The sequence below is a fragment of the Prionailurus bengalensis genome, chromosome A1 (genome assembly GCF_016509475.1).
Source record: "Prionailurus bengalensis isolate Pbe53 chromosome A1, Fcat_Pben_1.1_paternal_pri, whole genome shotgun sequence".
Classification (NCBI taxonomy): Eukaryota; Metazoa; Chordata; class Mammalia; order Carnivora; family Felidae; genus Prionailurus; species Prionailurus bengalensis.
The window spans coordinates 130532409-130558669 of NC_057343.1; the positions used below are offsets into that span (position 1 = coordinate 130532409).

Sequence of the window (26261 nt, forward strand, 5' to 3'; positions counted from 1 at the left end):
CAAACTCGATCCTGGCTCTTCGGAGACCGCGCCGCGCGCGCTCCGCTTCCAGGGCCGGCCAAGCTAAGGCCGACGCCCTCCCACCCGGCAGCAAAGCTGCGCTGGGGGCGCCTGGAGGCAGCAGGGAAAGGCTGGCCAAGGAGGAAGAGACGCGGGAGGCGTGCTCTGCGCAGGCGCGCGGCGCCCCGCCTCCCCAGCGTCGGCTCCTGGGCGGGCGGCGCGGGCCCTCCCACTCTCCCCCTCGCCGCCTGACGGCCCCGGCCCTCGCTTCACCCCGACGCCCCGGCGTGCGCGTCCTCCCGCCGGCCTGCAGGCCCGGGGCCTCCGCCTGCTTCCCCGCCGCTGCTCCTCGCGGCCCCGTCTCGCGTTCACGCTGTCGCCCGGGCCGGCGCGGCCGCGGGCAACCGCTCCCCCTCCCACACCTACCCCGCCCCCTCCCCGCCTTTTCCGCCCTCCCGTCCCCCTCCCTCGGCCCGCCGCCGCTGCTCCAGATGAGGTGATGGCAACGGCCAACTTCGGCAAGATACAGATCGGGATTTACGTGGAGATCAAGCGGAGCGATGGTGAGCCTCGCCGCCACCCCTGCCGGTCGGGCCCCGCATTCGAGCCTTCACGGAGGGGACGCGGGGTCGGCCGCTTCATTGATTGCTCCGCCGGGCTGTGGGGGCGGGAAGGCGGCGGCCGCGGCGCTTTTGTGTGTGGCGTGTGTGCGAGTGAGGCCGGCGTGGGGTCCGCCCCGGGTGCCGCTGCAGTGCGGGGGGCGGGGAGGGGTTGCCGGCAAAGGGCCTGGGTGTCGCGGGCCCATTTGTGGGGTTCGAGAGGGTGAGGCGGAGGGTCCCGGGACTGGCGGGGGGGGGGGGGGCGGCGCTCTTCGCGCGATCTCCATCCTCCCCGGGGACTCCAGCCCGGGGGGCCGGGGCCAACGGGCTTCTGTAGGGAGGACCTAGCCTCGCGTTTCACCCAGCCCTTTTCATTTTCCGGCAGTATCTCTGAGGGGGTTGGGGTGGGGAGAGCGTGGAGACCATTGGTTTCAGGATTTAGAGAACCGACTACCGGTCCGAGGCGGGTGGGGAAAGGCCAGCCCCGAAGCTGGGCAGGCTTCTTCGGCTTTCGCTTCTCGAGCATGCCTTTCATTTTTTTGCTAGTCCTTTCCTTGGAAGAAGGATGCCGAGAACGTCGTGCTCGGCCATGAATATGGGGGGGGGGGGGGGGAGCAGTGGGAAGTGGTGTTCGATGAGCTTCTCAGAGGTGATGAGACTGAAAGGGAAGGAGAGGGATGAGCCTAAGCTCTGCGATGCATTACTGAGAGGGTGGGGGTGGGCCACCGGATGTTGATATTTTCACACTCTCTAGAGAGGTAGCCAAGAGGAAAGTGTTAGATGAGGTGAACATACATGCCTAATTCAAAAGAAGAAAAAAATCCTTGGGCTTATGTATCTCTCTATAGGTTCTAATTGGAAAAAATGTTTTATGTCATTGGCTTGGGGTGTGGAATGAGGTGCCAGCCAGGCTTGGAAATAATTTATATTGTAAAGGAGAAAAACACGCATGGAGAGAGAAGTAGAATTTTCTTTCAGTGCGAATATTGAAAGGAGCTAGAGATGTGTAATGGAGATGTGTGGTGTTCTTGACTCTATTTCCCTTTTGCTCATAAGCCTTTATTTATGGCTTATTATTCTCTAGTCTAGCCAGTAGTAGTAAGGTTGCTTTCACATTCACCCCCTCTTGGTTTCTAGCAAGTTTGACCAAGTTATGTGAAGCTAGACTGACTTTGCTGTTACTTTGTGTGATATATTGGTAGGCCCAATATAGCTAATGGGTTTTTTTCCCCTCCTACTTGAGATAATTTGCCTTAACAACCAGAAGCGTCATTACTCTGTATGTGAAAAGGTAAATTACACCGCTTAGAGCTTTAGAAGTTACCAGTAACACTAGTGGGAAGGCGATGTGTCCTTTATTTGGGTTGGGCTTTCGTTGTATTTTCTTTTCAAATAACTGTCCTTTAACAGTGCTGTTACTGTCGTTTCTTTTTTAGAATGAATGAGGGTGCACTGTATTACAACAAATGTAGGATTTGCATATTATTTAAAATTGGAGGGTGCAATAAAATGTGTAAAGTTCTTTACATTCTAAGCCTTTGTGATGGTAGGTGTTACTACGAAATATATATTTAAAAAGGGTCATATGGCATTCCAAAGCTTTGTATTTTTATTTGTAAAAATTTTTTTGTTTAAAAGTTTGACTGGAAACAATTTTGGTTCTTGTAGGGTTCGAGAATAGAGACTTTTACTGATCTTTCAACATTTACCTTTTGCATTTACCTGAAACCCAGACATGTATAAGAGCTTTGTGTTTATGTAAGTGTTAATAATCTAAAGTCACATTTCAAAGCAGTTTCCCCATGAGGTCATAATGGAAATCATCGCAATGTGTATTATCCCAACCTATAGTCATTTATGCTTATCAGATGCAAGATGGAATTGGAGGAAGGTAAAATTAGACAACTGGAAGGGAATAGCCATTTGCCTTGGATGGTGGTATTTCACAGAAGGCATATCTGGGCGACTCCCTGTATGTTTTCCTTTTTCACTTTAAAGAAGCTGTTTTGTTTCCTCCCACTTCTATAGCACATCTCTATAAAACACTAGTGGTTATTGTAACAAAAATAAACTTTGTAGTTGGATGAGCACTAATGTAATGCCTGAGACCATGGAAATCACATGAGTGAGGAAGGGCTGTTGCAGACTGCAGTTAACTGGTAACTTGATGTTCTGCATGCTTCCTGATGGTGATCCTTGCCCTTATTTCAGAGCATGCTTCTCCAATAAGTGATGCTCATATATAAATAAAACATATATTCTGAGGGCCAACAGGTAAACTAAATCAGATTCATTCTTATCTTTCAAGACCCTGCTCAAAACTAATCCCAGTAAGTCTTCACTGATTGCTAAAGCCAGATGGGGAGTTAGTCCCTGGGTAGTCAGCCTCTGAATTCCTAAGTCATTCTGTATCACTCATGAGGCAGCATATTTCCTAAGTATTAATGTTTGGATATATTTCTTTTAATACTGTGTTTTCAGACTACACTGGAGACCAGGTGCTGTAGAGAATCCAGTTGAGGGATGGCAGGCTACTCAAATCCATGCCAAGCAAAGTCAGGTGTTACTGGATTAGAATACTTACTAATAGTCTCTTCAATTCCCTGAATTTATCTGTGGATCTCCTCTATGTGCCTAGCAAAGGTTCTTGCATATAGTTTTTGAGTGGATCATTCGTTACTGGATTTCTGGTTTTCAAACATTATATAAGTTAACTATTTGGGTGAAATCTTACCTGGAAGTGAAACCCTTCCATCGAGGCTCTTCCTTTGCTACCACATCCCTATTCTGCTCCCCTCCCCCAACTCTGTTCAGGCCTCTTAATTCAACATCCCCGGAATTGACTGCAATTGAGTGATGTACTAAAGCTAATTTGACATTTCTGGTATTTTAAGTTAAAAATGACAGAAGTTAGGTGTACTGAGATTGATCCCCGCCACAGGAGATAACCTGGTAAGAAATTAGACTAATTTTTGGAAATAGGACATTCATGTGTAATCTATTTTTTTTGATTGTGGCTTTCAGTTATCCTCTGATTCGATTCCTTTCTAGAATCCAGTGACTCTAAAACTGTAGGTTTTAATTGTGCTGTTAAAATATCTCTTATCTCTTTGACAGTAGCTGTGATTATCCTTTGAGGACTAGGGCAGAAACGAGAAATGTTTTGAATATTTGGAAGCTGCAACTATGAAGGAAGGATTGTTCTCTGGGGGTCCCTTAGTCACAGCATTGATGTATTTGATCTGAAGAGAAAGATCAACCTGAAAGATCCTTAAAGTTAATGTAGTTATCACTTTTATAAATATGGAAGCAGAGTCCCAAGTCACCACAAGTGACTTGTCTAGCTATATTCATACAACTTATAGTGGCAGCCAGGCACCTGTCTTGCATAGCATAGAAACCAGACTATCTGTCAAGAACTGAGAACTGTGACAGTTAAGGGAGAATTCAGTTATTTAGGAACCATACACAGCTTTCTGCAGCCCAATAAGGATATGTCGGAAATTGCTTCTCAGTCATAGGAAAAGCACTAGGGAGCAGTGTTAAGCCCAGTTGGAATGATCTGGTAAAAAGTGATGATGGTATAGTAAATAGAAAGTCACAAAGATGAAAAATATTCCTGTGTCTTAATTAAATGTTAAGGAAAAGAATGCTTTAATTAAGCATCTGAAATCATGAAATTAAAGATTTCAGAGGATTTGTTGGGAATCATGGAGTTTAGGGCAGGCACTCTTTATTTAGGAAAGATTTTAAATGGCCTAATTCTTGTTATCTACTTTGCCACATTTATTCTTCTGCTAGTTCATCTTTACATGTCATTATATAGACTTTTGGAGAATAAACTGTGTGAAGGTAGGTAATAAAGATGAACAACACAGCAATATGGTTGTTCTTTAGGTACAATTTTGTGGCTCTGTGGAGTGGGTGGAATGGGGGAATTTGCGGATTAATAGTTTCCTTTTACATGGTAATTAGCATGATAATAGTTCCATATATGTGTCTGTTAGGCCTTCATAGTTTTCCAAACAGGTTATCTAATTGGATCTTCACTAGAAACCCTATGATGTAATAAGCAGTGTGGAAGTTGGTAGATTTATCGTTTTATAGGCATAGAATCTAAGGTTGGGTTTTTTTGTTTTTTTTTTTGGCCAAGATCACATGTTAATTGATTAGGGACATAGCCTGAACCAAACCCTCGGTTCTTTCATTCCTGCTTTTCTTTTTAGTGGGACAGATGTTTTTGGATAATGGTAGGAAGTTGTATACTTTGTACTTTGGTGGGGTTTTTTTTTTTTTTTTTTTTGAGATGTTAAAAGCCCCTGTAGTAAGTAAATTTTTTTCTACTATTACCAGAGAGGCTCAGAAAACTTACATTGAATTAAACTTTCCGAATTGGTGAGATTACATTGAATTCTGATATTTTATTGACTATAAGGATGAAAATTCATCGCTCTAAGGCTTTAAAATCCCTTTCACTAGTTAGTCACTTGTTGCTTCCAGAATTACTACAGAATCCCAGGTTCATTGCTTAGTCACTTGATTCTTATGACAAAAATTTTGGGACCCCGGGGAAAACTTATGTGTCAACTTGTTTTATATGATATAATTTTTTTAAAGTCTAGAAAATAGCAAAGAGTCAGTTAAGCGTTTGTCTTGTTTCAATAGGGAAGGAGGCATGAGTGGAAAATCCAGAGTGGGGTTCCTTGAGAGATCATCCAGACCCATTCTTCCTAGGCACAAGTGTACTTGTCATTAATATTAAGTTACTTTGTTTTTTAAATATTTTTTAATGCTTACTTATTTTTGAGAGAGAGAAAGACAGAGGACAAGTTGGGGAGGAACAGAGAGAGAGGGAGACACAGACTCCACAAAGCAGGCCTCAGACTCCCAGCTGTCAGCACAGAGCTTGATGCAGGGCTCAAACCCACAAACTGTGAGATCATGACCTGAGTCGAAGTCAGATGCCCAATCGACTGAGCCACCCAGACACCCCTATATTACGTTAATCTTTTGCAAAGCTTAATTCTTGGATTCAGCCATCTATTTTGCTTTTAAAACCTCTGCCCTGTAACCTAAAATAATCTTTTAAGGAGTTTATTTGTTTTGATATCATTCTTCTGAGTTTAAGAATAGGTACAATTCTTAAGCCTTGAGTACAATTAATTTTCACTCTTCTGGTCTAGCTGTGGAGTAAATATAGGTTATAGGTTACCCTCCTATCACATACTACCTCTTTTGATTAAAGTAATAAAAATGGTATTATAGTGCCTAAGTGAAAATAGAAGTTAGAACCTCACCATGTTAAACAGTCAAGCTCTTGATTACATGCAGTGGCTACTGTGCCTTGTACTTATATGGAGAGTTAAATAAATTCAAGTTCATGGTCATTGGGATTTGTCTTTAAAAACCGCCTCCAGGGGTGCCTGGTGGCTCAGTCAGTTAAACGTCCAACTTTGGCTCAGGTCATGATCTCATGGTTTGTGGGTTTGAGGCCTGCGTCTAGTTCTGTGCTGACAGCTCTGAGCCTGGAGCCTGCTTCAGATTTTGTGTCACCCGCTCTGTCCCTCCCTGCTTCGCTCTCAGTCTCTGTGTGTCTCTCTCAAAAATACACATTAAAAAAAAACAAAACAAAAACAAAACCTCCTCAAAATACAATATCGTTTCATTGTTGGTTAACCTTAGGTTAACTTTTTGTAACTGGGAGTAAAATGAGTGGGGAGGTGTCCCTTTTTAAAGTTGTGCTTATAAATCTAGTCCTTGGGCTCTCTCAGTTTGGTGCTACTTGTTTTTCTCATTATCCGCTACAACCAAGCTTGTAGTTCAGGTGGGCATTTACTAGAGTGTGAGAATGTTTCAGTATGTAGACTGTGAGTGATTATGTCATATCACAAAACAGTGTGTCTCATAGTTTTCTCTTTTCCTACTGATTTATCAAATACATTTTTATTAATAGCTCATTATGTATCAGGTATTCTGATAGGTGTTGGAGATACAAAAAATACACAGTTCCTGCCTTCAAAAACAGTAAATAAATGATTGATGTATGGTGTGATTAGGACTGATAGAAGTATGCTGTTCTGCATGTACATTATTACCACTTCCCTTTTTAGGTTTAGGCTCTTTATTTGGATTCTGAGTTATGAGTCTGGTGGAAAATAGATGTCATATATGTTATCCCTTTCACCTCCTCTGGGCAAGACTAATATCCATTATCCCTTATGGTGTGCTTTCCTGGTAAGTTCATATTGATCCTCAGAATTCTTAATAAAGTTCCACCAGTCTTGGTAGCTCCTGTCACTTTATTGAAATTGGCATTATTTGTCATTACTGGCCTATTTTCTGTTCTCTAATACCCATCTGAGTTTCAACTTTATGACTTTTTACTTTTGTTTTGATATCTAAAGGAATAAGATTTATTCAGTTTTAAATTTCTGGTGGAGGAGCCACTGAGTTTGGAATTCTGGGTTGGGGTGATTATAAACACAGAGATTAGGGAACAAGAGCATGAAAACTGATGGAGCAGCTGCTAGTGCTTATATGTAATTTGGAAGTAACCTCCCTACACAGTGTGGCCAGGGGACTATGAGAATCAGATACCTCCCTGAGCTGTGTATTTTACTTAATTTCAGAGACTTACTTCTCCAGATTTTTTATTGGTTTTGCTATTAATTTTAACCAGATTTCACTTACATAAAAATTTTTAAAGAAACGACAGGATAAGCTGAGTGTCTACACTGTACAAAGACTCCTTTTTGATTATAACTCTCATTCAGCGGCTATCAGTGTCATCCAGATACCTTGTATCTTCCATACTGCCATGTGAATTCTGTTTGTTTCTTAAAAATTGAATCCAGGTGTCACTTTTGATATCTGAAGGGTTTTAACATTTGCACCCTTTATAAAGTCAGTTGCTTTCCTAAATGTGTTAATATCCAGTATCTTGCTTGATTTTTATGGCAGCCCTGCAAGACAGATAGTATTTTACCCATTTTATTGAAGAGGAACTCTATGCCCAGAGTGTATAAATTACTGGGAAGTGTTTAAGGCTTATGAAGGGCAATTTCATATATTTATACTATATACATTGGTCAGGACAATGTGGTAAGGGTATTTTAGTGGGGTGGGATGTGATAGATTTACATATACTTAACCCATTGGATAAATGTGGTTGTGGGAGCTGTTTCTAAACTGGGTAGACTCTGCATAGTGGTGTCACAACCTTGGCTACTCACAGAATTCACCTTGGGACATTGAAATTAAAAACAGCCAAACATAAAAAACAAACCCCCAACCATCAACACCATTATCCTGGCCCTTTGCATAGAGATTCTGTTTTAATTGGTTTGATATGGAGCCTGAGAATCAGTATTATATTTTAAAACACCTCCTAACGTTGATGAAACTTAACTTCACACATACAGGTGATTTCAGTGTGCGTCCAGGGTTGTGATCTGTTATTTTAGCAAAAGTAGCATTTCCTAATGATGATCTGACAAAATTTCATGGAGAGTGAAGTTTAAATGGTGGGAAGAAGATGACCAGTAGATTGCCATGGGGAGAAGGAGGCATTCCAGGCATGTAATGTGCAGCATGTGAGAAGTTCCTGAGCTGGAAGTGGAGGGCTGTGAGGTAAAGGCATTTAAAACAGGCAGAAGGGAGGGTGATAGATGAGGAAAATAAGGAAGGACAAGTAATCTGGGGCACTTTATTAAAGACTTGGAAACAAAGGTAAGGTAATGCTTCTTGGAATTAATTTCTAGGACACTTGGAAACTACGGTAGGACTTAATCTCCTAAGAGCCGTAATAGGAGTTAGCTTGTGATTAGTGATAGATTAGAGGTAGAGTAATACTGAAAATGAGAGCTAGCGAGGGTAAGATTGCATCATTCTAGGAGGGTGAGCAATGATTAAGGAACAGATGAAATCTAGCAGCCTGCAAAAAGAATTGATGTTATATGGTGGTATATCACTTGTGCTGAGTAAAGAACATATGTGTTGAAAGGAATGGACTTAACATTTGGAAAGTCTGAGTGTAGGTTATAAAATCTCTTCAGTTCTGTTTAATCAAGCTAATCCTATTCATGAATATTTTGTAGAGGACTGTAGAGCTTGTGTACAATTTAATATCAAAGAGAGCATCCAAATCAGGCTGTTTATAGTTTTTGCAGCTAGTATCTTTAAAATGAGTCTAAGGTATGAGTCACTTCCAATAAATGTTTATATGTAGAGCAGGAATTTACTTAAGCTATAACTAACTGCTTTGCCTACTTAAGAAGACTCAGTTATAGTATATTAGTCAAAACCCTCTTAGAATTCCTGGAAGGGAATGGGAAGGAAAAACAACACTTAAAGGATCTGGCTTCTGCTCTTTAATGGATGAAGGGTTTTGATTCTCGAAAGGCAGCTGCTCTCCTTTACTTTTCCTTTGCTCTTATTTTTGCCCTATTTTTTTCTGCTCTGGCTTTTGCCTTACTTTTCATCCTCGATATTCTGAATGTCATTTCAGCATTTAGAATCTCTTAACTGCGGGGTGCTTGGGTGGCTCAGTCATTTGAGCGTCTCACTTAGAATCAGGTCATGATCTCAGGGTTTGTGATTTCAAGCCCCACATGGGGCTCTGTGCTGTCAGCATGGAGCCTGCTTCGGATCCTCTGTTCCCTCTCTCTTTGTCCCTCCCCCTCTCATTCACTCTGTCCCTCCCTCCCTCCCTCAAATAAAATAAACATGAAAAAAAAATCTCTTAACTGCTATTGCAGTTTAGGACTTAAAGAGAAATAACTGAGGGATAAATAGGGCCTATTGGATTTTTAGGGCAGTGGAATCATTCTCTGTGATACTATAATGGTAGATACATGTTATACATTGGTCAAAACCCACAGAACACATGACACCAAGAACAAACCCTAATATAAAATTACGAACTTTGAGTATTATTGATGTGTCAGTGTAGGTTCATCCATTGTAACAAGTGTACCCAGTGTGGGCTGTTGATGATTTGGGAGGGTGTGGGTATGTGGGAACAGGGGTACATGGAGAATCTGTACCTTTCTGTTCAATTTTGCTATCACCCTAAAACTGCTCTAAAAAAGGTTAAGAATGAGGGTCAACCCTTTAGGGTTGCATTTAAGGTTAACTTTTGCTTTTTATTTTTGTTACACTTCATCTGTTGGCCAATGTGAGAGATTGATGGTTTGCTAACACAATTTTTAAAATGAGCTGTAGTGCAGTGGGAGAATTCAGATATGCTTGACCCATGGACATTGTGAGTTTAAGTTCATATGCTGTGACAAATGTCCAAGCGGTGTGTCTAGAGCTAGAGCTTCATTCTTGAGGGGAGCCAGGGTTGAACTTAAATAATTTAAACACTGTTCTATTTATAAAATAGGGAATTCCTCTTGTAGGATAAATACATGAGGTCTAATGTCTCATCTCATGGAAAGTGAGTTGGAGTGCAAACAGCATTAAACTTTTGAGGGGGGAAGGGTTATTATTTTAGTTTACTATGGATTAAAGAGAAACGGATATAGTGACTTACCTATACATGAGTTTTAGGAATGGAGAGCAAATTAGAGGCCCTAGTTAGTGAGGTTAAGTTTTAAGAATTTAATCACAGACAACTGATAAAATACTGCTGTTGGTCAAAATGTGCTGATATTTTTACATTAAGGAAATTAACTTGTCTAGGGTTATACATAGGGATGTCCGGGTGGCTCAGTTGGTTAAGTGTCTGACTCAATCTCCGCTCAGGTCATGATCTTGCACTTCGTGAGTTTGAGTCCCACATCAGGCTCTGCGCTGATGGTGTGGAGCCTGCTTGGGATTCTGTCTCTGCTTCTCTCTGCCCCTCCCTTGCTCGTGCGTGCGCACATGCTAGTGTGTATGCTTGCAGTCTCTCTCTCTCTCTCACTCTCTTACTCTCTCACTCTCTCACTGTCTCCTAAAATAAATAAACATAAAAAAAGGAATAAGGTCATACATAAAGTAAGTAGCAAATAGGAGATTAGAGCATAGGTCGTCTGCCTCTAAAGTCCTCTACACTAATTCTGTAAGAGTTCTTTGTGTACTATGGATGTTCCAGGCATTGGAAGTCATTAATTTAAAAATGCTTTCATTTTTCTGTGGTGTAGATTGCCTTCAGGTGTTTTTTATTAATCCATCTAGCATCTGCTGCATGACCATTTGTGTTCCTTCATCTGATGCCTTTGAGGGAATAGAAATAGGACTTCTCCCTAGTAAAGACTACTGTGTCAGTTATAGCCAACTGTTAAATCGCTGTTGCACTCAGTGCAGGTGCTCGGTGGTTTTATGATTTTTTTTTGAAAACGAAATTTTGGCTTTTGCCAGACTCTTTGCCATTGCATGAGTTTCAGCCGTCCTTGTTCTCATGACTTTCAGAATTTTAGACAAGAGCATGTACTTCGTTTGAAAGAATGTTTCTTATTAGATGAGCAGCTATATTGTCAGGAAAATACAAGAGATTATAGCAACTTGCTAGGAGTCCGTTGGCATAATTGATGGATTTGGGGGCTTGTCTAGGTTCAGTGATCTTTATTTTTTATAAAATTGTTGTTTGAAATTGTTTTTGGGGTAATGTATGGGTTGAATTTTTACATTTTCCACTCCCTGCCACCCAAAGCTGATATTGAGAGTTGGTTACAACATGACCCTAAATGTGAGTATTTTCTTGGTTTGATTTTTGGGGTATACCTTTTTTTGAGGAGGGTACACTTTTATTAAGAACAATTCATTGCTTTTAACCTTACATACTCTTTTGGGTTTCATTAAGAGCCATTCCTTAACTAAGTTAAAAGTAAATACATTTTTTTGTTTCCTTCCTACCCCTTATACTCTTACTTCTCAATCTTTGTAGGTGCTTCTTTCTCTCTTCATTTTCCTTTTTTTATTTTTTTATTTTTTTAATTTTTTCAACGTTTTTTATTTATTTTTGGGACAGAGAGAGACAGAGCATGAACGGGGGAGGGGCAGAGAGAGAGGGAGACACAGCATCGGAAACAGGATCCAGGCTCTGAGCCATCAGCCCAGAGCCTGACGCGGGGCTCAAACTCACGGACCGCGAGATCGTGACCTGGCTGAAGTCGGACGCTTAACCGACTGCGCCACCCAGGCGCCCCATTTCCTTTTTTTTTTTTAATGTTTATTTATTTTTGAGATAGAGACAGAGCATGAATGGCGGAGGGTCAGAGAGAGAGGGAGACACAGAATGTGAAGCAGGCTCCAGGCTCTGAGCTGTCAGCACAGAGCCCGACGCCGGGCTTGAACTCACGGACTGTGAGATCATGACCTGAGCCGAAGTCGGCCGCTTAACTGACTGAGCCACCCAGGCGCCCCATTCATTTTCTTTTTTTTTTTTTAATTAACTTTTTAGAAAGTTTATTTTAGAGCAAGTGCAAGCAGAGGAGAGGGGCAGATGGAGAGAGAGACAATCTCAAGCAGGCTCCACGCTCACCTTGGAGCCAAATGTGAGGCTCCTTCTCACAGACCATAAGGTCATGACCTGAGCCAAAACCGAGAGTCAGACTGAAGCGCGCAGACGCCCTTCTTCGTTTTCTAAATGTTGATGTTCTTCAGGGCTTGATCCTAGCTTTGTAGTACTTCTCACACAGTAATCTCACTCTGGGTGGACTAAATGCTTCTCCTCAGCCCTGGCTGGCTACAGATTCTTTGTGTATCTAATGGATTAATAAATATCTCCACATGGCTGTCTCATACATACATGTCCAAATTCATCATGTCCAAAATTGAACCCATCACCCACTGCCCAACTCAAAATCCTAGATGTCTTCCTACACTCCTTGGTGTTTCCCAATGTCATGTCCTATCATCAGGTTCTCTTAATATATAACAGCTCAGGTACCTCTTCAATCCATATACTTTTTCCATCCTTCCACTATAACTTTGTGAGGCTTGCATTATGTCTTGCCTGAGCCATCACAACAAATTTCTAATAGTTATCTCCACCTTTGGTTGATTACTGTTTCAGAGTAACCTTTCAAACCTACAAATTTGGCCCCCGATCACTTGCTTAAAACTTTCTGTTGCTTAAAACTTTCTGTCACACGCTGTGTGTCTGTTGCCCTTTGGCTAAAGCCCAACTTTAGTATAGTTTACTCTAGACCCTAAACAATCACCTCCCTCTCCAGTCTGATTTTTTGCAACTTACTTGAGGCATTCCAGACACACTGAACTCTTATTAGAATACTACACTTCTGCCTACTGAATCCACTGCTGTTGCTCTTTTTTGTCTCTATTAAACATTCCGTTCTTCCTTGATTCATATACTAGGATAGGTCCCCTGCTTTGTGGTCTCCCAGTCCCTTCTGTTTACTCATAAAAACACTCATGGGATTATGTTTGTTTACTTGTCTTTGGTCAGACTCAAGTTGCATTGTATCCTTGGTGCCTGGGACAATGCTTGTTCATGCTTAGTAAATTATCTATTTTTTGAACCAATGATTAAATGAACTTCTAGCTCTGCTCTTCTCTCACTGCTCTATTTAATTTTGACATTCTGGAAAAAAATTGATTTGTGTTCATCTTCAGTGTGAAGAGGTATGTGTCATTGCTTTTAATGTACACTTTCAACTTTTTTTTTATTTAATTACCTGTTTTGAATAATCATATAGTCCTGTGGTTAATAATTAAGCTGCAAAGGATATATACTGGAAAGTCTATTATATCGCTGCTTCCTAGCCACCTAAGTCTTCTCCCAGGAGATAACTGGTATTTCCAGGTTCTTGTGTATGTGTGCATGGATTTGTTTTGCATTTTCAAGCAAATATTTGTGAATTTGTGCCTATATGTAGTGTGTGTGTGTGTGTGTGTGTGTGTGTGTAGTTGGTTAATAATAATCAATTTATTATTGGTTAAATATAACACAATTCAAATTGTGCCCAATCTGTAGTTCTTACACAGGCAATAAACTGTATTGAATAATTTTGAACTTTTGACATTTTTTGCATATTGATGCCTTTATCTGTAGGATAAGGTTCTAGAAATAGAATTGCTGTGTTGGAAAATTTTTAAAAATAATATTTTTAATTTTGAAAGATCTTGACAATTTACTTCTAGAGAGAAAATGTGCATTTACCTTCTTAACTGCACAAGTGCCCCTTGCTTCATACTCTTGTCCACACACTGTACAACATACCTTTTGGAGATTTGCTAGCTTGGATTATAGAATTAGGACTGTGTGTGTAGAATGTTTTCTTTTGATGTTAAATGGCCCAGAAAAGATAATATACTTAATTTATAAAGTGTTTATGAGGTCCAGAATATAATGAAAAACATTTAAGTTCTAGTGTTATGATAGCTAGTATAGAAAAACAAGATGTCGTGTTATGTCTGATAATGAGAAGAAGGTGATGTTTTTAATTAAAAGTTTTTGAAAAATAAACATTATGGTTTTTAACCTAATAAACTTGAGCAGTCCTACTAAATAAATGGGAATTTTTTTTTCAGACTCTGAACGCAGTGAAATAAATGTGTTAATGAAATTACTTGCCTGTATTTCTGTTCATTTGTAGTTGGTTAACTCACTTAAGTAGATTGCCTCGTTATATGAGGCCAGATCAAGGAACTGAACCTCTTAAAGCCACTTACGTCTCTGTTCTTTTACTGTCCAAAACATCAGCTTTTGCCTGGAAGGGTGGTTGGGTGAAAGTATGTGTATTGTTTATTTGTTCATTCAACCAATAGGTTTTGAGTATTTTAGGCAATGTACTAGTTTTTGAGTATAAAACAATGGGGTGGGGAGGAAGATCAAAAATATGTCTCCACATGGAGCTTTCATTCATATAGAGGAAGTGGAAGATGCACGGCTATGCCACTTAATAATTTGTTCTTTTATTAATGGAGAGAAATCACATCAGCATATTTGTTGAAAGGAAGAAGCTAGAGGGATGAGAAGAGGCTGAAAATAAAGAGCAAGGAAAGATTATCAGTAGGTCAGGATTTTGGAGAACATGGATCAGGTGATCCTTAACATGACCTTTCAAGGCTTTATGTGATCAGGCTCTTACCTTTCATGTGTCACCTTATCCACTTACCTCCTTGCTCCCATTGTTGAGCCTCACTGGCTTTCATTTAGTGACTTTTCTTACCTCAGAGCTTTTGCACAAAGTGTTCCCTTCACCTCAGATGTTTTGTCCCCCACTCTGCTTAATTGTGGCTTTTCGTTTTCATCTTAAACATTATTTCTGCATTTTTCAAAGGGGTCTTTTGTAACTCTCATAATCAAAATTTGATCTCTCTTCTTATTCTTTCTCAGTACACTTTATTTTTTCGTAATAAAATTTGTCACCCTTTGTAAGTATACAGGTCTTTGTGATTCTCTATTAGAAATTTAGCGTCAGGTATAGTACGTGGCACATAGCAGGCATTCATTGAGTATTGACTGAGTGAGTTATGAACTTAATGAACTTGACACCAACAATGAATTAGATTAGCCATGAGCTTACATCCTCGATAATTTAGGTTTTTAAAAACCTTTTCAGGGTTTTATGGGTTATGAGTGGGGGGACGGATGAGTAGTCAGAAGTTAGGATGTTTAGGGCAGTGAAAATACTGAGTATGGTACTATAATGGTGGATACATGTCAGTATACACTTGTTCAAACCTATAGATTGTACACCAAAAGTGAATCATAATGGGCTTTGGGTGTTGTGTCATTGCAGATATCAGTTATACCAAATGTGCTACCCTGGCAGGGGATGTTGATGATGAGTTAGGTTGTGCATATGTGAGGGCACAGAGTATTTTGAAAATCCTATCTTCTGCTTAATTTTGCTGTGTACCTCAGGCTGCTCTAAAAAAAAAAGAATAAGTCTTGGGTGCCTGGGTGGCTCAGTTGGTTAAGCATGTGATTCTTGATTTGGGCTCAGGTCATGATCTCATGGTCGTGAGATCAAGCCCTGTATTCGGTTTGACTCTGCACTGGTGGAGCCTGTTTAAGATTCTCTTCTTCTCCTTCCTCCTCCCCTTCCCCCCCCCCCCCCTCCAAGCACTTGTGTGCTCTCTCTCGCTCTCTCTCTTGCTCTCTCTCTCTCTCTCTCACACACACACACACACACACACACACACACACACAAAGTCTTTAAAAAATAAAACAAAAAATGCTATAGTCTAGGAATATACCCAAGAGAACGGGAAATATCTGTCTATATGACAACATGTACATTAATCTTTATAACATTATTCATAATAGCCAAAAGGTAAAAACCCCAGTGGCCATCAAATGATGAAAAACAAATTGTGGTTTATTCGTATAATGGTATATTCCAACATAGACAAGACGTTGAAAACATTATGCTTGGGATGGCTGGGTGGCTCAGTTGGTTAAGCGTTCAACTTTTGATCTTGGCTCAAGTCATAGTCTCACGATTTGTGAGATTGAGTCCCTCATCAGGCTCTGCCCTGACATGGGAAGCTTGCTTGGGATTCTCTCTCTCTTCCTCTCTCTGCCCCTCACCTGCTTGCGCTCTCTCTCTGAAAATAAACATTAAAAAAAAAAAAAGAAGAAAAACCTTCATGCTTAGTGAAAGTTGCCAGTCCAAAGGACCACATTATATGATTTCATTTATATGAAATGTCTAGAATGGGAAATCTATAGAGACAGAAAGTAGATTAGTGGTTGCTTATTATGGGGAGGGGGTTGTTGGAAGAATGGGGAAGTGATGGCGACAGTATAGGAGGTGTCTTTTTGAAGTGATTAAAATATTACAAATGCTAAAAACCATTAAATTGTATACTTTAAATAGATACATGGTATATTATGTAAATTATATCTCAGTAAAGTTTTTTTAGAAAAACTTCATAGACAACAGGGAGGAGTTTTATTTAAATTTGCATTGTTACTAGTAAAGGTGAGCATTTTTCATATTTTTTGTCAATTGTAGTACTTTTTGTCAACTCCTACTTTTTATTTTTTTATTATTATTTTTTCATTATTTTTTAATGTTTATTTATTTTTGAGACAGAGAGAGACAGAGCATGAATGGGGGAGGGTCAGAGAGAGAGGGAGACACAGAATGTGAAGCAGGCTCCAGGCTCTGAGCTGTCAGCACAGAGCCCGACGTGGGGCTTGAACTCACAGAGCGTGAGATCATGACCTGAGCCAAAATCAGAAGCTCAACTGACTGAGCCACCCAGGCGCCCCCAACTCCTCCTTTTTAAAATTGTTTTCCTGGACTTGATTGTACTACGTTATCTGAGTTTTCTTCTTACTTCTTGATCTATTCTTCTTAATCTCTTTTCTATGTTTTTGTTCTTTGTCTCCCTCTTAAATATTGGTGTTTCCCAGTGTTTTATCATTGGTCTTCTTCTATTTCTCTGCGTTTTCCCTAGTTACTGTGATCTACTTTTCTTTTTTTTAATTGAGCTAGAACTTACATGTCATAATAACCCTTTTAGGCAATAAATGCAAAAATAAGTGAGACTACATTAAAAAGCTTCTGTACAGCAAAGAAACCATCAACAAAATGAAACGGCCCCAGGAGTTGTTAATTTTGATGAAGTCCGGTTTATTCATCTTTTGTTGCTTGTGCTTTCTTGTTCTAAGAAATTATTTGCCTAATCTAAGGTGTGATCTGCTTTTATGTCCTTTTATAGTTCTTTCCATGACCTATATCACCTAAAATATTTGCATATATTCTTTTCTGCTCTTAACACTCATTCTTGACCTTTCAAAATAGAGAACAAATTAATTTAGCATTTGTGAAAAACAACACTGCAGTGTGAGAGAGGATATTGATAGAGGATAAGTAAGGAAATCCTAGTCTTGAAGTTGGCTGTCTTTGTTACCAGAATTGAAGGTTGCTGGAAGTTGACTATTATGTGTGTAGGTGTGCATGTAAGTATATTGTGTGTCTTGGATTTAGAGAAATCATAGTAAGCACAACTTAAAACCAGGCATAAAGACATATTCGGGACGTGGAGTTTAAACTTGAACTATGGTAAAGATGATTTGTTTTGGTTTCTTTCATGATCCTTTCTCCTTAATTACTTTAAAACAGATCTGTGCATGGGATTCATTTTATTTAAAACCCTTCCAGCTATACTAAAACATCTGGGAAGAGAAGAAAAATAAATACATTAGAATGGATTTCTTTTAAAAAAGGAGAGTATGAAAAACCTATAAAATTGTTATCTCTAAATGCTGCAGTAAATATGGATGATTGATATCTCAGATTTGCTTCGAAATAATCCATTTGTGGTGGTGGGAGGAATGGCAGTAGGATTGACCATGTGTTCTACATTAATGAAACTGAATGAAGGGCATTTGGTGTTTATAAATGTGTTGTATGTGTTTGTAATTTTTCATAACAACTAAAATTTTTAAGATAAAATTTTTAAAAAATGTCTTTTGAGACCATATCTTTTCAGTTTCAGGTCTTACATCTGTATATTATCACGTGGACTTCCTGCCAGTATTTCAAATTAAACTCATTAAAAATGGAATCCATTGCCTTTTGTCACCATATTTCTGTGTTTCCTCTATTCCTTACCTTCGTTAATGGAAACACCCATATACTTGGTTTCCTAAGATAGGAACCTAAGACTTTGCCAACTTTCCTAATGTCATAAAGATTTTTGCTTCTGATTCACTGTTACTGTCTCCTATCTGATTCCAATCATATTTCTTTGTAATTGCAGCATTCACGTATAGGTGATCCCTCCAGTACCCTGGCCTCTCAGTTCTTTGAACTTCTTTGCTTCCTTTCAGTGATCTTGCTCTTGGCCTTAGCCCACTTACTATATACCTATAGAACTATCTCCCTGCAATATCTCCATAATCTCCGCTTTAGGCATGTACCGTTTTTTCACTTACCAGTGAAGTCTTTCCAGCATATTCCTTCCTTCTAATATCCTGATTTCGCTAATCTTCTGACCCCACCAGGATTTATAATCCTACTACTTTTTTTTTTATTGTTCCTTATTGTTTTTGTTCCTTATTCCCTTCATGTCCTTACTTAACTTTTTTATAAACACTGCCTCGTTTGTATATCTTCAGCTTCCTTACCCCCTCTGTTGATTGGCAGATCATTCCCTCTCCCTCATGTATATTTTATACCTCTTTGTCCTTTCTTGATTGTCTGAAATTGACTGGAGGGGGAGAAAATGACATTTGTGCTGACTGACCACAATTTAAATTCATGGTTGCTTTTTTTTTTTTTGAATGAGCAATCATATCTCTAGTCCATTCACTCTTTCCTGGCCCACTTTTGTCATAAAATCCTTAGTGTTTATTTACTCACCCATACTCTAAGCCGATGACCTTGCTTGCCATTTCACCACTGAGAAATACAAGCATTCAGAAAATAACTTTTTTTGAGAGAGAGAGAGAGAGAGCACATGTGTGTGCCTGTGCATGAGTGGGGGAGGGGAAGAGGGAGAGAGAGAATGTTAGGCTCCATGCCCAGGCTCCCACGACCCTAAGATCAGGACCTGAGCCGAAATCAAGATTCAGATGCCCAACCGACTCAGCCACCCAGGCACTTCCAGTAAAGAGCTTCTGCAAGTGTACTACATGTACCCAAGTACCAGTATCTGCATGTGTAACTCTCTTCCATATTTTTCCATGAATCAACTTTCTGTTCTGTTTTAGGCCGTTTTTCTCCACGTATATACTAGATCCTATTCCCTTTTCACCTGCCCAAACTTACCACTTCATCTTCTCTCCTGAATTATTTTCATCACCATTGGAAGGCTGTTACTTCTGTCATCTTAAAAAAAATATCAATCTCACTTTGACATTTAGGCATTGCTCTTAGTTTACCTGATACATTAACAACAGTTGATGCTGTTTATTTACTCTCTCTTTTCTGAAATGCATTCTTCACTCACCTTTCCGAACTCTGTGTTACTGATTTTTCTTAATTTCTTCATGCAACTTCTTCATCCTTTTTGCTGGTATCTCATCTCCCTCACTTCTGTACATTGAAGACCAGGTTTTCCATCCAAATTCTCTTGGTGATCACATCCACTTTCATTGCCTTAAATACTGTATCATTGTTTTCCAAAACTTCTTTAATTATTGCCCTCCTTCAAAGTGCTATTTTAGACGTTTTTCTCCTAATCATACTCCCCCATGAAGTTTTAATACCCTATATATTCTGTTTATGTACTATAGCCCTTTGGAGGGCTACAGGCCATTGTAATATTTAAGATGCCCCCTTCCAAAGAGCCAGTTTTTGCTTTCTTGGGAGCACTATCACCCCTGTTGAGAATGCATGATCTGTATGCTGACAGAGTTCAAGCTTTTATCTTTAGCCTAGACCGTCCTCAGTATATCAGATATATACTGTATACATGGACACACTATACCTCCACTAGATGTCCAATAGGTACCTCAAAAATATGTATAAAACCAACTCATAGTCTGACTTTAGCCCCTGTCCGTAATGACCTTCTATGGCTTTATTTTTCTTTGCACACTTTCTGTTCTAGCCACACTACATTTGGTATTTCACATTTTACCCTAGTGGTAAAAGGGCTTAAAGTAGTGATCGCTTATTTTCTTAATCCACATTGGCTTGGCATTGAAAATAGAAATATCCATGGCTCAGAGCCTCTATCATCATAGTCTTCAATAGGTAGGGTGGAGCAGAGATTGCAGTAATCAGTTTCTGGAAGAAGTAGTGACATTGCAGTCAGGGATTGAGATTTTGGCACAGGGCAGGGAATATGCCTTATCTCTGATCCTTTTTTTTTTTTTTTTTTTAATCATGGTCAATATCATTTGAAAGAGAACGTTTTAGTCTGTTCTGGATGCTATAACAAAGTACTGTAGTCCAAGTGGCTTGTAAACAACAGACATTTATTTCTCACAGTTCTGGAAGCTGGAGAGTCCAATCAAGATAAAGGGGCTGGTTGATTGGGTTCCCGATAAGAGCCCTGTTCCTGTCTTGCGGATGGCCTCCTTTTTATTATGTCCTCACTTGGCGGAGAGAGCATCTCCCTGTTCCTCTTGGAAAGCCACTAATCCCCTCATGAGAGTTCCACCTTCAAGACTTCATCTGACTCCCAAAGCCTCATCTCCAAACACCATCCTATTGGGGGTTAGGACTCCAACATATGAATTTGCAGGGAGGCGCAATTCGGTCCATAACAAAGGAGTTATGGGTAAATGTTCTGAATTTGGACTGCTATTCAAGCAATAGAATAATGCATGAAGGAATGCATTTTTGTTTAGTGGTTCAGAATGTGACCCCTTTAAAGTGAAACTAATTGATTTTTAGTGATGGCTGGTTGACATTGCACTTGTATGACTACAGATTCAGCATTTCCAGGGAAGATTTCATCTATGTCTGTAGCAATTTTGTTTTGAATGTGTTTTTTTTTTTTAGTAAAAAAATTTTTTTTTAATTTTACTTATTTTTGAGAGAGAGAGAGAGAGACCGAGTGCAAGCAGGGGAGGGGCAGAGAGAGTAAGACAGAATCTGAAGCAGGCTCTAGGCTCTGAGCTGTCAGCACAAAGCCTGATGATGCAGGGCTTGAACTCATGAACTGTGAGATCATGACCTGAGCCGAAGTCATGCTCAGATGCTCCCCTGAGCATGTCACGCAGGCTCCCCTGAATGTTTAAATGTAGGTATCATTATTTGGCTTGGTAGGCAGTTTCCAGAGATTTCATTTTCTAGTGAAAATGCTTTTTTAGAATATGTGTTTTTGAATATCACTTACGATGTGTTTGTAACACTCTTTAGGGCTTCCAGGGAAGCTTTCTGTCCTGTCATCCTGGACGATAGGAAGGGTAGACAGGGTAGATTTTAAATACTAGGGATTTTTTCTTATTTGTGTTGGCATATGTTATTGTTTCTATAGACAGTAGCAAGTTTCTCTTCTAAGTGATAAACGGTAAGATTCATCTCAGTAGAATATTCAGATTGCTTGTTCTCTTTATCAGTGAGAGGTTTTTTTGTAAGATTCTGGTGTCATCAGTTGGCTTGGTGTCCTCATTAACATATCTGCAACTTTTACAAAACACTATTGCGGTCAGTCAACTGACTTCAGGCCTTAAATTTCCTAATGAAATAATAGGAGGGTAGCTGAAAACCAGTTGAAATAGTTGAACATTTTATAATGTTTTTGGCAGTTTTATCAGTGATATTTAAATTCTGGTAATAAAGATTACATTACCTGGGTTACTGCTGTTGAAAACTTTCCAAAAGATCCGTGTGTCTTATTAGGATGTGTTTAAGATAAGAGAAGATAATATATCTACATGTCGCTGTGAAAAGTTCACAAAATAGCACAGCTGTATTGCTATAGAATTCCCTTTTGAGTAAATAAGAATTTAAGCTAGGGAGCAATTAGATAGCATTGCTTAATGCATCTAGCCTAACATCTGTGAAAGGCATTTCTTCAAATCTTTGGACTATCAGCAATGTGTGTTTTTTTTTAACAACACTGGTTGTAAAACTGTGGTATTTGAGATAGCAGATCTTTTATTCTAAACAAATGAGGAAAGAAAGATTCAGTATGGGTATTCTAAAACCCAAGGGAATGTAGGTATAAAGAATGACTTTAGAATGTGTTGAATTACTTAGTTAATAAACTTTGTGAAGTTTTTTAAATGCTATTTTGTGTTTGGGGGATTTTTTTTTTTTTTTTTTTTTTTTTTTAGAAATTCTGTTTTTATGTTCCCTTTACTAGTGTTTTTGAACAATTTTTAATCATCTTTCCCCCAATCCCAAATATGCAAAGTAATATCAGGAAACTACGGTGATTTAATACTTTTAAATGACACCTTGGCCCATTTATGATGTTTTTCTTCCTACCTGTGTGAGTTAAAAATCAACTTTCCTAAAAGGGCGCACAGTGGGTTCTTCTAAATGACAAATCTGCGCAAATTATTAGTGTGCATTGTGGTTCATTCATCACAAAAAAATACCCCAACAAGATCTGACATTTTCCTGTCACCCCGGAGAAACTGAGCAGTATTGAATTTTCATATCCCTCTTCAAAACAATGGGTAGATGAGGTAAGAATTGGAAAATTGGTAGTTTGTGTACAATATGAAGTTTGTCCCATATATTAAGTTGTATTTTCTTCATGAAAATTCTTAGCCGTATCATTCCCAATTTTCTCTTCTAGTATCAAAATTCTAGCTTTACGCTTTAAAGTCGAAGAAGAGAAATGCTAGAACTTTTCAATTTAGTTGTAAACAGTAACATCTTAAAATGTGATAAACCAAAACAAAAAGATCTCTATGTTTGGCAAAGTCACATTCCCCAGGGATTTACTGGACAGCAACAGCACTGTTACCAGTGTCAGCTGAGGCATTATTTGTATCCTTCTCTAATGGCTCCTTGTTTCAGCAAAGCTATTGAAGAAGGTGTGACGCTTAGATAGTCCTCATTAAGAATTCTTTTCATCACTGTTTAGATTAGTTAACAAAACCTGGATATCAGAGTTTGAGAGTTTGACTTCTGCTGGATCTGCTGTAATCATCTGACAAATGTCCATATTCTTTTCTGTCCTCATTTACTTATTTACTGTCCTTGTTCACTGTGAGGGACATCTAGGAACAGAGTGGCATTTTCTGTTGGAGACAATGTAAAAATAATATATTATAAGCTACTTTGAGATAGTTGGCAAGAAAAATGATGTATGAATATTACTGTGTAATTAATGTTTATTTTCTAACTAATGCTTTAGTAGTGTCCTTTGATTGTCATATTTAGTCTATTTTAAAGCAGCATTTTGGCAGTCTCCATTTTCCCAACTTTTTCCAATTTCACTATTATAATGCCAGAAAATTATATGGTAAACTTAAGAAAGAGGTGAATTTTTTTTCATACTCTTGACAGAGCATCCTTTTACTGTCTAAATTAAAGTAAGCTGAAAAAAAGGAATGTCTATTTTAAACGACAGCTGTAAAACAAACCTAAGACAATGAAAGCTAATGTAACCTGTTTTGCTTTGATTCTACTTGGAAAGATGTACTCAGGTTTATGAATATGCATTCTACACTGCTATTTGGTTCCTGTAACTAAATGTACACTTGATTTATTGTACTGGAATCAATATTTTATATCAAATTTATTTAAGAATAATGAGAGATCTTTTGTTTTCATCAGTTATATGATTGAAGTCACCAAAGTTTGAGGTCAGTGTATTTTAAGATAATTTATCACGATTTTCTTCTGTTAGGAACTGAGTTGGAAGAAAGTGCTCTTTTTTTTTTTTTTTTTTTTCATAGAGTGCAAGCTAGGGAGGGGCAGAGAGAGAGGGAGACAGGATCCAAAGCAGGCACCACGCTGACAGGCTGACAGCACAGAGTCTGATGCGGGGCCTGATCTCAAAAACTGTGAGATCGTGACCTGAGTTGAAGCTGGACACTTAACTGACTAAGCCACCCAAGTGCCCAAAAGTGCTCCTTTCACATATCTATTACCAACTATTTTGAATAAGCGTGTGTATTTTACTCACCCTCTGGAAACATTATTCTGTCAGGCACTGTTCTGAAGGTGCGATTTCATAATTCAGAGTAATACTTCTTTATTCTGAAAACGGGTATTTATGGTTGCTTTTCCTCTCTGTCTCTGCTTGCAAGGGTACAAAAGGAGAGAACTAGATTTCATTACCATTTTTTTTTTTTAAGTAAGCTCTATGCCCAATGTGCTGTTTGAACTCAAGACTCCAAGATCCAAGAGTCACAATGCTCTACCAACTGAGCCAGCCTGGTCTCCCCTCATTACTGCTTCTTTGAAGGTCAAGAAAAAAGAGGGGCACCTAGGTGGTGCAGTCATTGAAGCATCTGACTCTTGATCTCAGGTCATGATATGGTTCGTGAGTTTGAGCCCCACATCGGGCTCTGTACTGATGGTGCAGAGCCTGCTTGGGATTTTTGTCTCTCCTTCTCTCTGCCCCCACCCCGCTTGTTCTTTCTCTTTCTCTGTCTCTCTCAAATAAATAGACATCAAAGTAAATAAGGAAAAGTAGTCAAGAAAAAAAGAGCCTGTCACATTATGCAGTGGTATTCTGATTGAAAATTGGGAAGATTACTAGAGGTTTTATAAGAAAAGTTGCAGTAGAGAGACTGTATATTTAAATTTAGTAGTGGGGTGCCTGGGTAGCTCAGTAAGTTGAGAATCCACTCTTGATTTTGGCTCAGGTCATGATCTCACACTTTGTGAGATTGAGCCCTGCACGGAGCCTGTTTGGATTTCACTCTCCCTCTCTCTCTGCCCCTATGATGCTCGATCTGTCTTTCTCTAAATAAATAAACTTAAAAAAACAAAAACAGAGTGGGTCTGAAAAGAATTGATTGTTGCTTTTTCGTGTTTTTCCTAACATTCTACCATTGTGTCCTTTTAATAAAATACATATATTTTGAATATTACCATTTTAAATATTCAGTCTTGTAAATACTTGTAATGATATTTTATTAGTATTCTTGACTGTTTTATTTTGGCTCTGGTCTGCTGCATTTGCAACCAAATTATACTTTATATGCTAGACAAGGTTTATGCCAGCCTAATTGGTTGCTGGCATTTCTTAGCCTCGCAGCTGCTGTGAATTCAGCTGTGAACTAAGGAACATATAATAGGATCCTGTTTTCAGAGACCAAAAGGCAATTGTCAACATGTAAGACTTGTTTTTGACAGCTCAATAAATATATGAAATTTTATGGCAAGCTAAATAGTACTAATAGCAATCTTAAGTAACCACCTTAATTTTAAAGATTAGAAGAATCTCTAGGTTATTTTTGTTCACTGGCACAAAGGTGACTTAAGTTCTGGTGTTCTCTATTCAGTGATTTTTAAAAAGTAATTTGTCTTAATGTTTACTAATATTTTTATTTTTATTTTTTATTTTTTAAATGTAATGTTTGGTTTTAGAGAGACAGAGAGTGCGTGCCCGCGTGCAGGCGTGTGGGAGTGGGGGAGGGGCAGAGAGAGAGAGGGAGACACAGAATCTAAAGCAGGCTCCAGGCTCTGAGCTGTCAGCACAGAGCCTGGCATAGGCCTTGAACTCACCAACCATGAGATCATCACCTGGGCTGAAGTTGGATGCTTAACTGACTGAGCCACCCAGGCACCCCTACTAATATTTTTAAAAGTTGAGATCTGAACTGTTTTCTCGATGATTTTACCAAACAAAAAGTTGAGACTTTCAATGATGCAAAAATATTTCTAAAAATGAACTAAACATAAAATGGCTTTGAAGTAAAGGTTGTGATTTCAAAATATTTTGTGTATTTATATTCTTTGATTTAGCAGTTAATAGTTTTGTAAATTATCCTGACATCTAAATTTGGGGTGAAATATATATTTCTTTGGGGTTGAACCATATTAAATTAGCCTTTTTAGGTTAAAAATGGTCAAATATAGACCTTGTGATTTTTTTCTTAATTATCATGATTTAATTATATTTATCATATGATTTAATTATATTTAAAAGTCTGTTAGTTCTCAGTAGCAGAAACTTAGGATCCTGTTTTTATTTATTTATTTATTTATTTTTAATTTTTTTTTTTTCAACGTTTATTTTTTATTTTTGGGACAGAGAGAGACAGAGTATGAACGGGGGAGGGGCAGAGCGAGAGGGAGACACAGAATCGAAAACAGGCTCCAGGCTCTGAGCCATCAGCCCAGAGCCTGACACGGGGCTCGAACTCACGGACCGCGAGATCGTGAC

General features: G+C 39.1%; 1 protein-coding gene across 4 annotated transcripts in view; it reads left to right on the forward strand.

Annotated features, from left to right (window-relative positions):
- The first annotated feature begins 177 nt into the window (after positions 1-177).
- The window catches only part of KIF2A (kinesin family member 2A), a 66221-nt gene continuing 40137 nt past the window's right edge, over positions 178-26261 (forward strand). For 2 of the 4 annotated variants that reach the window (XM_043591055.1, XM_043591066.1), the window contains exon 1: positions 178-563. In XM_043591055.1, coding sequence (XP_043446990.1) covers positions 500-563 — 64 coding nt within the window. In that variant the 5' untranslated portion in view covers positions 178-499. The remainder of the gene's footprint in view (positions 564-26261) is intronic. The other 2 variants (XM_043591042.1, XM_043591050.1) reach the window with 1 other exon arrangement.